Below are 14,912 nucleotides of genomic sequence, written 5' to 3'. Positions count from 1 at the left end.
CATCAGGTTGACCTGTATGCATCTCTGCGGGGCATTTTCTTGATTATGATTGACGTGGGTGGGCCTACCCATTGACAGGTGGTCCTAGTTATATAAAAAGGCAAACTGAGCAAGGTTGTAGCAAGCAGCAGTTTTCTTTGTTCTCTGTTTCGGGGGTCGGGAGGGAGGAGTTCTCCAGGTTTCTTCCTTGTCTTCACGAGTGACGGACTGTAAGATGAAATTGTTTTCTTACCAAAGACGGTTTTTTTTTTGGTCGCGGTGTTTGTTAGAAAGTGAACTAGGACAGAGGGTGGGTCATAAGTCAACCTGTACAATGCGATTTGGTTTGGAATGCCACCATCTCTCTGAATAACTTCTCTGGAAGTAATGTTGTTTCACACACTTTGCAAAGCGGAGACGGTTTCTATTTTATCCCTCCCTCCTCTGACCACACCATTCTTTCGTTTGCCTTCAGTGGATCAGGTGATCATGAGATTCACAAAAAAAAAAAAAAAAAGCACCTGAGCGGAAAGGCCATGTCAGTCATCAGGAACCAAGGACACCGGAGAGCCTACGGGGCCGACGGCGTCATATTACCAACCACTGCCATGCTTGTCCTAGTTCGCTCTTAACAGTCTTCAGACTTCTGAACTGGACTTGTCATTTAACCACAGTGAAACATACTGCCTCTCCCTTTGAAAGCAGCTTCGAAAGGGTGAAGTTGGAAATGAAGCAACCTGTGTGTGAAGACCGTCCTGGTAGCGTTTCAAGTGTGGCCAGGTTTAACTGCTTCTACAGCCTTTCGTAAGTCAACTGTGTTTATTAGCGATTTAATATGGTCTGCCTTGCAAGACCCACAGAAGCAGAAGACAGCTTTTAAAAAATACATATATATATAGTGTATTTCAATCCAGTTCCCTGTACACTAAGCACAATTTTGGCTGTGCATTTATTATAAAGAGCCCGTATTATACTGAGGAACCATATGCCTAATTTGTCCCTGGACTTTATCGTAAAAGAATGTTGGATTTTGACAAACTCCTTTATCTGTGTCTATTGAGACTGGATTGTGTCCATTCCGTTGATGGAATGCACTGTGTTGAACCATTCTTACATCCCAAAGATGAAGCTAACTGGATCATGTTGACATTCCTTTTTGATACTTTACTGAATTTGACTTGATAATATGTTGTGGCGACTTTTGGCATCTACTTTTATCAGGGAGATGGGTCTCTAGAAGTAGTTCTCAACCCTTTGGGGGTTAAATGACCCTTTCCCAGGGGTTGCATATCAGACACCCTGTACATCAGATATTCACATTACAATTCATAGCAGTAGCAAAATTCCAGTTATGAAATAGCAGTGAAAATAATGTTATGGTCGGGGGCCACCACAGCATGAGGAACTGTATTAAAGGGTTGAAGCATTAGGAAAGTTGAGAACCACTCATCTACAGCTTTCTCTGGTTGTGAATTTGTCCAGTTTTGGTAAGGGGGTGCTGCTAACCTGATAAAATGGATTTGAGGGATGTCTCCCTTTCAGTTATTAGGAATAGAAGAAAAGTTAGTCTTAACAGGAGAAATGATATAGGGTGTGTGTGTGTGTCTGTGTGTGTGTGTGTGTGTGTTTACACTGCCACTGTCTTTAGACACACCAGAAGAGAACATCAGATCCCATTACAGATGGTTGTGAGCCCCATGTAGTTGCTGGGAATTGAACTCAGGACCTCTGGAAGAGTAGTCAGTGCTCTTGACTGCTAAGACATCTCTCCAGCATCCTGCCCTCACCTTTTTTTTTTTTTTTTTTTTACCAGGGAAGGACTAGGACACTTCTATTTCAAAAAAGCAGAGTCACTGTAGTCAAAGGCACTTCTTCCTTTATTGGGATTTCCTAGCTACAGAGAGTAATGCCCTAGTTTCCTGGACCGCTACTGAGGATGGTGGTGATATCCAGGAATGGGAACTTATGAATCTCCCAGGAGTCTGTTGTTGTTCCTTCTTCATTTCCTTTCTCTAAATTTGTAATTTTGCTTTATTTTTAATTTAATTTAATGTATATAGCTATTTTGCCCGCATGTATATATGTAGACCACCTGTGTGCCAGGTGCCCGAGGAAAGCAGAAGAGAGCATCAGATCCCTGAAACTGGGTTGCTGACAGTTGTGTGAGCTGTCCTGTATGTCCTGGGAATTCAAGCCAGGTTCTCTAAAAGAATAGCCAGTACTCTTAACCTCTTAGCCATCTCTCCATCCCTCTCTAAGTTTTGTGAGTGTGTGCGGGTGCATGCTCATGTGTATCTATGGCAGTGGTTTTGCATATTGTATGGTGCACACACACCTGTGTGCATGTGTGTGGAGGCCCTCATCAGGCAGTTGGGAGTTCTTAAGCCACACCTGGTTCCTAGTTATACTACTAAGAGTAAGAGGAGGGAAGACTCTGGTATGACATGTTTGTAATTATTGCATCCTGGCTGTTGGACTTGCAAAAATGAAAAACAAAAATAGGTTAGAGTTTGAGAGATATAAGAAGCCTGAAGCCATCATCAGTCCAGTTGCAGGCAGTGCAGACATTAGGCACCAAGGAAGAGAACATTACAACTGAAGGAAGGGAATTTGGAGGTGAAGCAATTCTAATTGGAAAGGCCCAGTCTGTGTCTCCGAAACTCCTATTTTGTTAAAAACCATAGAATAGAGTTGGTTCTGCACAGCATTAGATAATTCAAATAGAGAAAAAGATCTTATAGGCCAACGTCAAAGTTTCCCAGGACTATCAGGTGGTGTTAAGTGTAGAATTTTGTATAAAATGAATCTCACATATCTAAAACTTGACTAAGGGAAGGCCTAGTGATGGCAATCAGGAAGCTGTATCGAAAGATTCAGATGTCAACATTCCAAAGTATGAGGAAGGAGGTTACATGATTCAGCCCAAGCCCTCTTTTAAGCAGGGAGAATGTCATCAGGGAAAAAGAGACAGCGTGGTGTGAAATAGTGTGGCTAACCTACTGTGTCATGGCCCCAGTGCTCTGGGAAGAACAAAGGACAATCACCAGTCGGTCACTGTGTTGCTACCAAGGTCTGAAAGCCATTGTTACTAGGAAAAGGGGAAACCCAAGTTCACTTCTGTTTTTTCTCTTTCTGTGTGAACTTGAGTGAGTTTTCTAACGCTGGCCCGTGGTGTCTTCATCAGATATGTACCTATTGTGAGGAGGAGGTAGAGAGATCAGGAGCTCAAAGTCAACCTTGGCTACCTACTGACTAACTTGAACTACATGAGACCCTATCTCAATAAAAAAAATCAATTAAATAAAATTTTAAATGCAATGTACCTATGCAATTCCAGGGACATAAGAAAGTGAAAATCAACAGAATATGCCAGACTGTAGTGTCACAAAAAAAATTACAAGGTCCTGGGTCACAGCGACCTGCTCCTTTTAAGCCCGTGGAATAGTCTGTCATATGCATGTTACGTTAGTCTTCCTTAGTCCTAGGGTTCAATCCAAAGAGCTGGAAAGGCACGAGTGCGAGTGTGTAGCTAAACAGTCTCAAGCTAGAGCCAAAGAGGATGTTACCATGGCAACCTCACAGCAGCTCGCAGCCATTCCACAGGAGAGCTGCTCCTCCTACACAGTATTCCACTCGTGCAGTGGTCTTCTCGGATACCTAGAACCTGGTAATGTAACGTCTGAGGCACACGTCTCTCCAGTCGATCTCGCTGGGGAAGCCGGGCAGAGTGCACAGGCAGAGTCTCTTCAAACATCATCAAACCTCTGATGTTTATGTAAAACCGAGTTCCTTGCCTTTCAGCTTCAGATGCACCAGCAGGATGTGAAACTGTTTTTTGAAATGTCTGAAACCCATCAGTGTCATGGAAAGTATAACATGTATTTGCAGTAATTATAGCCATGTCTGAGAGTTTATGTGTGCATGGTATTCAGCCTCAACATCATGATGGTTTGAAAAAAGCTGTTTCCATGGGCTCGTACATTTTGGGTGGGTGTGATTGCCGATTGGTAGGCTCTGGGAAACGTATTAGTTCATGAGAAATTATTAGGCTTATGAAAAGTAGGAGGTGGGACCCAGTTGGGAAAAGGTCCTTAGTGACATGTCCAGGAAAGATACATTTTGTCTCCTGGCCCTTCCCCCTTGCTTTCTGCTTCCAGATGACTTGGCACACACAGCACTGTCTCTCTTCACTGGATTCCTCGGCTCTGCCTTACCCCAGCCTACACACTGCCTCAAACTGAAAACCTAAACGAAAACCCATCTCTCCTTCCTTGAGGTGTCTTCCTGGGAATTTTGTCACTGTAGTGAAACACCTGGCTGATCGCTGCCTTCAGAATCATTTTTTAAGCCATTATTGTGTGAGCGAAGTTGATCCTGGCACTAGGAATGTTGAGTCAGGAGCTGTTTTTCATGGTAGACAACATCCCAAAATCCAAGGCCAATGTGGAGATTCCAGTTCAGATCCATCTTTGGGAAAACTACACCCCAAGATTGAGTTTAAGTTAGGAAGCAGTTAAGGAAGGAGGAAGTTGTGAGTCTTGACAAGATTCTTTGACTACATTAATTCTGGATGCTCTAAGCAGAATTCTTTAGTAGGCCCTGACCTTTGACCCTTTGCTAAACCCCCATAGACTACCTTAAAGGAAAACTGCTCTTACAATTGTTCAGAGGGTATCTCATCTCTCCTAGCTTCATATCTGAACTTCCTATCTTATGAAGCAGAGGACATTGAGGGAACAGCAGCTCCCTGTTAAGACTGAGTTAGCACTGCTAGTGACAACTGTAATTCCTCAAGTGTCTTTACTGTATTTGAAATTGAGCCCAGTTCTGAGATTTCCAAATAACATCTATCCTGGCCATGCGTTATTAGCTCTAGTGTTAGCAAGCAATATGAAAAAACAGACATATCTTTAGTCTCTTAGTGTCTGCTGTTAAGAAGTCAGACTGATAGGCATATGCTAATGATAATATAAATTAGTATAAGTTCTAAAGATAATTGTACAGGATTCTCTTTCTGTGAAAATTTCCAAGGTGCATTATTTATGAAACAAAGGAATCTGAAACAAAAAATATATATACATATATATATGTGTGTGTGTGTGTGTATATATATATATATATATATATATGTATGTGTGTGTGTGTGTAATAGTATGCAAATCATGGTACATTCCCTTGTAGAAAATACAGCTCCAAGTATATAGTTATAATAACAATAGCATTTTCATGAAATTATGGTTATAGAAAAATGACACAAAATGTGTAAAATTATGGTCTTACTGAAATCTTCAAACATACAGTTTATTTTATTATTTATTTTTTGAAACACATGTATATTCAAATGTACATATACCCAGGACTGAAAGAACAGCAGTATGTTAAAGAATCTTGCTGGGCTTGGTAGCAGATGGCTTGAATCCCAGCCCCGGTAAGACAGGTGAGTTATGCGAGTTCAAGGCCAGCCCGGTCTAGAACCAGCAAGTTCTATGATAACCGAGGCTACAAAATAGGAAGACTCTGTCTCAAAACAACAGTTAGAAGCCAGATATGGTAGCTGATGCTTGTAATCCCAGCACTTTTGAGGCTATGACACAAGGATCACAAATCTGAAGCTAGCCTAGGCTAGAGAGTAAGACCATATAGTGCAGAAAAAAAAAAGTCAGAATTCCTGGTTATAAACAAAATGGAGCTACCCAAATTAAAATAGTCCTTGTTAAAAGAGAACAGGTGGCCGACAGAATGATTGATTGTGAAACCTGAAAAAAATAGTCTCCAGGGCAGTGGCTTTCAATCTTCCTAATGCTGTGACCCTTTACTACAGTTCCTCACAGTGTGATGGCCCCCAACCATAAAGTCATTTTCAATGCTACTTCATAACTGTAATTTTGCTACAGTTATAAATCAAAATGTAAATATTTGATATTTCCTATAATCTTAGGTGTTCCCTGTGAAAGGGTCATTTGGCCTCCAAAGGGGTCGAGACCCACAACTTGAGAACTGCTTTATTAGAGATTTTAAAGTCTTTAGTGTTTCGAGAATCAGAGAGGGTAAGAGTGTACTGGATCCGGCAGCGCTGTTTTTCCTCTACCCCCTTGTGTACTGATAATACAGGGAGAACTGATAACCTTCTACCTGTGGACATTTTTACCGTGCTGGATCTGTGTGTGAATGTGCATATGACTCTGCAAAAGAGAGTTTATTTTCTGACTATAAAAGGTTGTGTAGCTCCACTGTAAAAGAGGAAAACAAATACTGAAAAGCAGAAGACTTTGCTAAAATGGCCCTGTAGCAGATCCTGAAGGCAGCGGGCGGAGACGTTCCTCCAACACTTGTAAACCTGCTGAGAACTGAGCAGAGTTCCTTTCCGCTGTTGCTGTTCCGTGGTAAACCACTTACCTTTGCGCTTTGGCTAGAGAGATACAGTGTGAAGAGGGAAGGTGGGGGTTGGATCTGAGGAGTTTTAAAAAAAAAAGCCTTTGATGGTACTTTCCTTTTGAAAGATTAGTTCTAGGAGAGAAAACATCAGCTACTTGTTTCAGCATTGTGCTGGCTACTTGACACATTACCTAGAATCACCTGGGAACCATAAGTAACGAGTTTCATCCCTCAGATTGATCCGTTGGTAAGTCTGTGGGGGCATATCTTTGATTCATCATTGACGTGGGAAGGTCCGGCCTGCTTTGGGCAGTGCGACCCCTGGGCAGGAGGTCCTGGGTGCTATAAGAAAGTAAGTTGAGCGTTGGCGTTTATCTTTAGACTCTGCTTCAGTTCCTGCCTCTGGGTTCTTGCTTGAATGCTGGCTTCCCTCACTGATTGGGTGTGGCGTGAAAGTATAAACCAAATAAGCCCTTTCCTCATCCAACTTGTTTTGCTCCCTGTTTTATCACTGCAACAGGAAGACAACTAGGGCGCATTTCAGGACGATAATGTCTTGGGAGTTGCATGGTGTAGCTGGGGGACTCAAGCAACCACGAACGACGCTAAATTTGCTCCCTGGTGGGGTTTTGTTTCTTGTTCGGTGTTCCAAACCCAGCTAGCTTAGCTAACAGACCCAGGAGATGGGAAGCAGACTCAGGCCTGCCTACGAGGAAGAACCTCCTCACTGGTGATTATTAATTACAACATTGATCCAAATGTTGCTTGATCGTCAGCCAAGAGAGAGCTTAGTCTATTGATATGCTAGAAAGCATTCCTACTAGAAACAGCATCCTAGACAGAATTTGAGATTCACTGTGAGTGTCTAGCAAGGCCATTTGCTTATGTACCGATAGCAAAGCTGCCAGAAGGTTCCTAGATTTTTTTTTACTTAATTCTCACCTATTTGAGAAAAAAACTTAGCGGCTACCTCACTGGTTCTCAACCTGTGGGCCACAAATCTTCTGGCAAACTCTTATCTCCAAAAATTTATTTACATTATGATTTATAACAGTAGCAAAATTGCAGTTATTAGTGGAAATAATTTTATGGTTGGGGGTCACCACAACATGAACTGTGCTAAAGGGACACAGCATTAGGAAGATTGGAGACCCCTGTGGCAGGTGAAGGACATTACGTCTGCGCTTGCTGTGTATCCTCTCCTGCTGACACCACACCTTTCCGAGCATATCATTCAGGTTGGCAGCTGTGTTGAAACCACTCTAACGTTAACAGACAGTTCCTTTGAGGGTTATGTATAATGTATTTATTATATATGTTATATATAATGTATTTATTGCATATTAAACCTAATTCATACAGTAGGAGTTTAACGTATTGAATTAAGGTTCATTTGATCCTCCCAAACCTCTATGATCAAGGAGACAGAAACATCCCCCTTTAGCCTCATCTAATAGGCTTCTAAGAACTTAAGAGAGTATGCTAAGCTGGTCAAGGGTCTCAAAGCTAGCTGCTAGTCACTAACAGAAATTAAACTAAAACAGATGGCCCTCCTCTCTGCTTCCTTCTCGCTCCTCCCCCCTTGCTCTCTCAACCGCCCTGCCTCCCTCCCTCCCTCCTTCACCAGGCGTGCCTGGGTTTCACTTCCTCCTTTGAATTCTGCACAAAGTCATCACGCTAACCACATAGACCAGCCCCCTCTTACTCATGGCTCTACTTTCTGTAGCTTCAGTTACCCGCGGCCAACCACCATCCGGAAGTATGACATAGAAAATTCTAGAAGTAAACAAGGCATCGGCTTTAAGCTGAACACTATTCTGAACATCATGAAATCTTGTACCACCACTGTAAATTATTCTGTCCTGAACATCACCCCTCCTTTGTTTACTATGTATGCAGTTGTTCTGATCATTAGTCATTGGTCAGTTAATAACTGTTTATTTTCAGATAAACTTTTGATATTGCTGCCATGTTCTAGAAACCTTTTATTTTACTTAATGCATCTGATGGCCCCAATGCACAGAGTGGTGATTCTGGCAAGTTTGTTAGTAAATACTCTGATAGTTTGAGTTGATTATCATTGACATTACCTCTTAGTGTGCATAAGTTGTGACTTCAACTTTACCACTATAGGAAAGTAGTCTGTGTAGGGCTTTCATTCAGATGCCCACTAATAAAGGGGGCATTATTTATTGTATTCCCCACCACCAGCATTTGTACACACAATTCCAACAAAAAGCCTTTCCAAAAACATTTGCAAACCTTTTAGTGGAGAGATCTGATGGTAATACTGGCTGTCAAGTTGACTACATCTGGAATCCCTCGAGAGATTTTCTTAAACAGATACTTTCAAGTAGAATGACCCACCCCTAAATCTGAGCCATACCTTCTGGTGGCAGCCCACAGCAAAGTACCTAAGAGAAGGTTGCTTTTTTTTTTTTTTTTTTTTTTGCCTGCTTGCCCTCACTCTTGCTGGTAAGTTCTTCTATCCCGATGCAGTGGTTGGTGGCAGACTCAGCTTCCTCGTGATTCCAATATAAACTGAAGACTGGCAGTACTTCAGGAATACTCCAGAGCTCCAATTGGACTGAACAGCTAGCAGATGCTCAGCCTTGCTGTCTTGAGACAGCATTGTTTGACCACTCAGGCCACTCCTGTAAGCCGGTCTAATAAACCCCCTTTAATACAAATATTCTGTCATGTTTGTTTCTTAGAGAACCCTGGTTAATACAGGACTTATTTCTAAAGACTGCAGAAATTCCTTTGGGAATACCTCCCAACTCAAAGCCCGATGTCACCAATCAAGAATCTGTCACAGAGAGTCACTTTCCTCATTAAGAACAATATGAGCCTCATCAGGTTCCATGTCCCCACTGTTAGGCATCTCAGCTAAGATCACCTGCATTGACATCTGGGACAGCCTAAAGATTCTCCCCACCCCTGCCCTGGGCAGCTGCAGATTTCTATTCATTCTCCTGGCTCTCTGGATCTCTCTCCCCAGGCCTGCCCCGATTCCCTTCCCCCTCCAGCCTCCCACCCACTTTCCTTCCTCCCTCCCTCTGCCTCTTATGACTATTCTGTTTCCCCTCCTAAGTGTGATTCAAGCATCCTCCCTTGGGCCTTCCTTGTTTAACTTCTTTGGGTCTGTAGATCTATTACGGGTATTTGGTGCTTATGGCTAATATCCACTAAACACTGAATACATACCATGCATGTCCTTTTGGGTTTGGGTTACCTCACTCAGGATAATATTTTCTAGTTCCATCCATTTGCCTACAAAATTCATGATGTCCGTGTTTTTAATAGCTGACTAGTTTTCCATTGTGTAAATGAGCCACATTCTCTGTATCCATTCTATGGTTGAGGGACACCTGGGTTGTTTCCAGTTTTTGATTATCATGAAAAAATCTCCTATGAGCACAGTGGAGCAGGTGTCTTTGTGGTATGGTGGAGCATCTTTTGGGTATATGCCCAGGAGCAGTATAGCTGGGTCTTCAGGTAGAACTATTTCCAATTTTCTGAGAAAACAACAAATTGATTTCCAAAATGGTTGTATAGATTTGTACTCCCACAAGCAATGGAGGAGTGTTCCCCTTGCTGACTGAAACAGATGCAGATACCCACAGCCAAACCTTGGATGGAGGGAGGGGACTTTTATGGAAGAGCTGGGAAGATTGAAGACGCTGAAGGGGATAGGAACCCCACAAGAAGACCAACAGTGTCAACTAATCTGGACCTCTGGGTACTCTCAGAGTCTGAGCCACCAGCCAAAGAACACACACTAGCTACAGTGAAGCCCCTGGCAGTATTTTGCTCCCCCTCCTAAGACACAGTCTCTACAGAGGCCTCCCAACAACTGGAGCAGAGGCTCTACCTAAAGCTGTAGCCTGACTGTGGTATCCATTCCCCAACAGGGCCGATGTCTGGCCTCAGTGGGAGAGGATGCACCTAATCTGGCAAAGGCTTGATGCCAGGATGTGAGGATATCCAGGGGGAGCCCACCCTCTCAGAGAAGGGAAAGGTGGATGGAGGAGGGTCTCAGTGAGAGGGGACTGGGAGGAGGGGCAGTGCTTGGGATGAAAGGGTCTGAAAACCGCTGAAGGAAGACCACAGTCTCAGATAGTATACAAAGATAAACAACACTTATTCTGCAGAAACAACCAGCATGTGGGGGGGTCAAACCATTTTTTGAAATGGTGACTTCAGACAAAGGCACGCAGGCCTTCTTAGGGGAACCAGGGGAACTCTCTAGAAGGATTGGGTAATCTAAATTTTCATTGCTGGATGCTAGGGAGTCACAGGTGGTCAGTGGTATGCATTCCTATGTCCTGACTGCTTAACCATAGGATGAGCTGGCCCATCCTGAGATAAGATATTTCCGCATTCTTGTGATTATCCCCAGGCTGCTCTTTGGGAGGCAGTTTTATGACCTTGTTTCTGGATTTTATGATCAGTTCCTGGAGCTACCTATGGCCTTCTTTTCAAAATCAATCCTGGTCCTTAAATGGAGACAAGAGGGGTGTATGTTGTATTTTCAAAATAGAAAAAAATAAAAGAAAAAAATTCTCCACAGTGCAATTACAACGAAGAGTCTCAGTTTCTCTGAAACTATAAAATAAAAACCACGTTGGTTTGCGCAACTTGTTTGGTTTTATAAATCTGGACAAGAAAAACAATTTCTGTATTCAACTCTCAATAAAGTATCCTTTGTTATTTGCTTGCCAGAAAGAGAGAGAAAAGAGAAAGAAAAGAGAAGAGAAGAAAAAAAATCAAGCTGCAAGCCATATATGGAGAAATCCAGTGTGTGAGTTTTGTGACGTCATGTTCTGCTCTCGGACTTCTCAAGCTGAAGTAGGCTGTGCTTTGTAAAGCTGGCCATAAGAAAAACAAAACCAGTGTTCTGAAGATGGAGCTCAGAGGCAGAGCATTTGTCTAGCAAAAACAACCCTGGGTTCATCCAAGCTTCAACACGGAGACAGTCTGCATTCTATCAGAACACTGAGGCTCTGGATTCTAGGTCCAGCAGCAAGCAGAGGGACCATGCAGGTCATCCTTGCTGTGATGGTCTGGATGGCTTCTTCTGTATCTAGTTCTTCATATACAGCACAGACTTTGCCAGATGTAACAAACGAGGACTTCATCAAAGAATGTGTTCAAGTTCACAACCAGCTTCGGTCAAAAGTGAACCCAGCAGCCAGAAATATGCTGTACATGGTGAGTCCACTAGGGGGGTTTGTAGCACATGTCAAGCAGAAGCGACACGCCTGCTTTAATTTGGGTGTGAATTCTGGGTAACCCTGAGTGGGCTTTTTTTTTTCTTGTAATGAATGTGTGCAGTAAACTCAGCTTGTGATCAGAGTCTCTAACCTTTCCCCGACTGTCTTGAGCAATGCCACAGACATGATTCAGTTCTTTCGGTACACTTCCTCTCCGCAGCCATGGGCAACAGACTTCCTTGTTGTCATGGGTTTTCCTATTAATATTTGTGAGGTTTCTTTTTTTTATGTCTTCAGGGTTTTTTCCCAATATATGCTATGTAAAATAATGGTATTTCATTATGATAATTCAGTGTGCTTAGGTTATAATCATGCCCCCGTCCTCTGATCCCCTTTCTCCTTCTATATTTCTGTGGTCTTCGGTTGTTCTCCTCTATACTTCATATAGAAGAGGACATGATACTGTCCCTCCTGCATCTGCTTTATGTTACTTAACGTGATGATCTCCAATCCCATCTGGTTTCTTGCAAATGTCATAATTTTGTTCTTGGTGACTCAACAACACCCCTCAGTATGTTTATATAAGCATATCTGTACACAAACTATTTTTTTTACCCTTTCATCTATCTGGGACCACTAGATGTAATCCATAGCTTGGATGTTGCAGAAATCTCCAAAGTGGGCTGACTTCCATTCTTGTCAATGCATGCCCAAACTCATCGTAGCTGAATCACACGCTAGTCTTATGATTATAGTTTTGGGTGATACCTATTTCCATAGTGGCTGAGCTAATTTACATTCCTATCAGCAGCATATAAAAGGGCTTTGTCTCTACCCGAAAGTCAGTGGACTTTGTAGTTGCATTTCCCTTAATGGCTGAGGATGTTGAGCTACGCTTCTCTGAAGGACCGAGTCCAGCTCATCTGTTGGTTGTTGGATTTCTCACCCTTTTAGGGTTTGATGCTTTTAGCTCTTCAGACATTTTAGGGGTCAATCTGCTGATGTATGAGTAGCTGCAATCTATTTTCTATTTTCTTCCTTTTTTCTTTTGTTTCTTTTGCTTCTTTCTTTCTCTTTCTTTATTTTTTTTTTTGAACCTGATATATAAATGAGACTGGCTTAGAACTTGGAGATCTGCCTGACTCTATGACCCCACCTTCAGTGTTGTGTTTAGAGGCATGTATCATCAACTTTTCTTCCCTTCTTTAGGCTATGCCCTCAGGTAATGTTAGTTTTTACTGTGCCCATGGTTTTTAATCAATGCAGTCTCGCTTGTTAGTACTTACGTATTTCCTGAGCCATTGAAGCTCTGTTCAGAAAACTGTCTATGCTTCATATACTGAAATGTTATCCAAAGTAATTGGGCAAAAGAGAAAAAATAAAAGGCACAAAAAGAAGAAAAGAAGAAGAAGAAGAAGAAGAAGAAGAAGAAGAAGAAGAAGAAGAAGAAGAAGAAGAGGAGGAAGAAAAGGAAGAAGAGGAGGAGGAGGAAGAGGAAGAGGAAGAAGAAGAAGAAGAAAGAGGAAGAAGAGGAAGTAAAAATTGAGACATTTGGCTGTGACAGTTTCAGGTCTCATTAAAATCTGTAAGACACTATGATTTGTTTCTTCTACACTGTAGAACCTGGCTTTGTGCTTCTGTGTGTGCACATCCAGTTTGCCCAGCACCATCCGTCTAGTGTCCTCTTGCATTGATCTCCTTTTCTGTTCTGAGGCCGATACCATTCTGTCAATTTTGACTGGCACTCTGTCTTTGGAGTCCAGACTGACAAGTCCATTGGCTCTCCTATTTCCGATCAGAAGTCCTGTGGCATATGAAGTCTGTGTGAATTTTCAGATGTTTTTCCTAGCTTTAAGAAGAAAGCGTTAGGAGCGTGATGAGATCTGTAAACAGCTTTCAGTGATACTATCATTTGAAAATGCCAAGCCCATGAGCCCAAGCCCATGAGCATGGACATCCTTCCCATCCTCCACAGTGTGGTTCTCAACCTAATGCTGTGACCCTTTAATACAGTTTATCACGTCCCATGCCCCTCAACCATAAAGTATTTTTTGTCACTATTTCCTAACTGTAATTTTGTGACTGCTGTGAGTTGTAAGGTAAGGATTTTTTGAAGAGAGGAGTTGTAACCCACAGGTTGAGAACTGCGGATCTAGTGTCATCTCCAGCATGTCTCCAGTATTTCTTGGTTTTCATTGTAGAGATCTTTTACCCCCTTAATAAGATGTAGTCCTACATACTTTACTGTTGGAGAACTATCGGAATTGTTCTGGAGATTTCTTGTTTGGACAGTTCACTATCCCTTCAAACAAAAGCTTCTGTGTATCACATGCTGTTTTTTATTTTCCCTGTGACATCATGGGACTTGTTTATCTCTTAGGGCTTCTGGTTATAAGGCAGTATCACTTGAAGACACGGATGTTTCTGTTTCTCTCCTATTCTTATTCTCTGACCTCATTACTTCTTATTTGAACTGGTCTGCTTTTGTGTTAACTTGACACAAGATATCCATGTCATCAGAGAAGGGGCCTCTGTTGAGAAAATGCTTCTGTGGAATCCAGCTGTAAGGTGTTTTTCTCTATTAGTGATCAATGGGAAAGGGTTCTACCTATTTGCCATCCCTGGGCTGGTGGTCCTGGGTTCTGTAAGAAAGCAGGCTTGTTCTATGAGCAAGCCATGGGAGGCAAGCTAGTACAAAGCATCCCTCCATGGCATCTGCATCAGCTCCTGTCTCCAGAATTCTGCCATTTGAGTTCCTGTCCTGACTTCTTTGAACAGAGATGTGGAAGTGTGAGCTGAATAAACCCTTTTCTCTCCAACTTGCATTTTCTTCACGGTGAGTCTCTGGAGCAATAGAAACCTAACAACAGTATCCTCAACCAAGTAAGCAGGTAGATACTAGTAAGCACTATGCTGCTTCTGGATTCTACCTCATTTGTTGCTCTCGAAGGAACTGGAGCCTGGCCTTTAAGTAGTAAGTCAGTGGGGTCTCGAGCTCTGAGTTGAGTAGGTGAACAGCCTTGTGTTCTTAATAACAGTCTTAGGTTTTTTGAGTAAGATATTTCTTTCTTGACTCCTATATTCGTTTAATTCTTTTTCAGTCCTGGGACTCAAAACTAGCCCAAATTGCAAAGGCCTGGGCAACATCCTGTGAATTTAAACACAACCCACAGCTGCATTCACGGATACACCCAAATTTCACTGCCCTGGGAGAAAACATCTGGTTTGGCTCTCTATCCCTCTTCTCAGTATCTTCCGCCATCTCCGCCTGGTATAAAGAAATCAAGGACTATGACTTCAGCACTAGGAAATGTACAGGAGTCTGTGGCCATTACACTCAGG

General features: G+C 42.4%; 1 protein-coding gene across 1 annotated transcript in view; it reads left to right on the top strand.

Moving 5' to 3' along the window:
* The first annotated feature begins 6,361 nt into the window (after positions 1-6,361).
* Glipr1 (GLI pathogenesis related 1) overlaps positions 6,362-14,912 on the top strand; it is a 16,295-nt gene continuing 7,744 nt past the window's right edge. Inside the window, exons 1-3 of the mRNA XM_028759004.1 lie at positions 6,362-6,601; positions 11,080-11,568; positions 14,672-14,911. Coding sequence (XP_028614837.1) covers positions 11,395-11,568; positions 14,672-14,911 — 414 coding nt within the window. The 5' untranslated portion in view covers positions 6,362-6,601; positions 11,080-11,394. The remainder of the gene's footprint in view (positions 6,602-11,079; positions 11,569-14,671; position 14,912) is intronic.

Source organism: Grammomys surdaster, unplaced genomic scaffold, assembly GCF_004785775.1.
Source record: "Grammomys surdaster isolate TR1022 unplaced genomic scaffold, NIH_TR_1.0 126271, whole genome shotgun sequence".
NCBI lineage: Eukaryota > Metazoa > Chordata > Mammalia > Rodentia > Muridae > Grammomys > Grammomys surdaster.
Note: the sequence above shows the minus strand (reverse complement) of the source record. Positions and strands in the feature narration are given on the sequence as shown.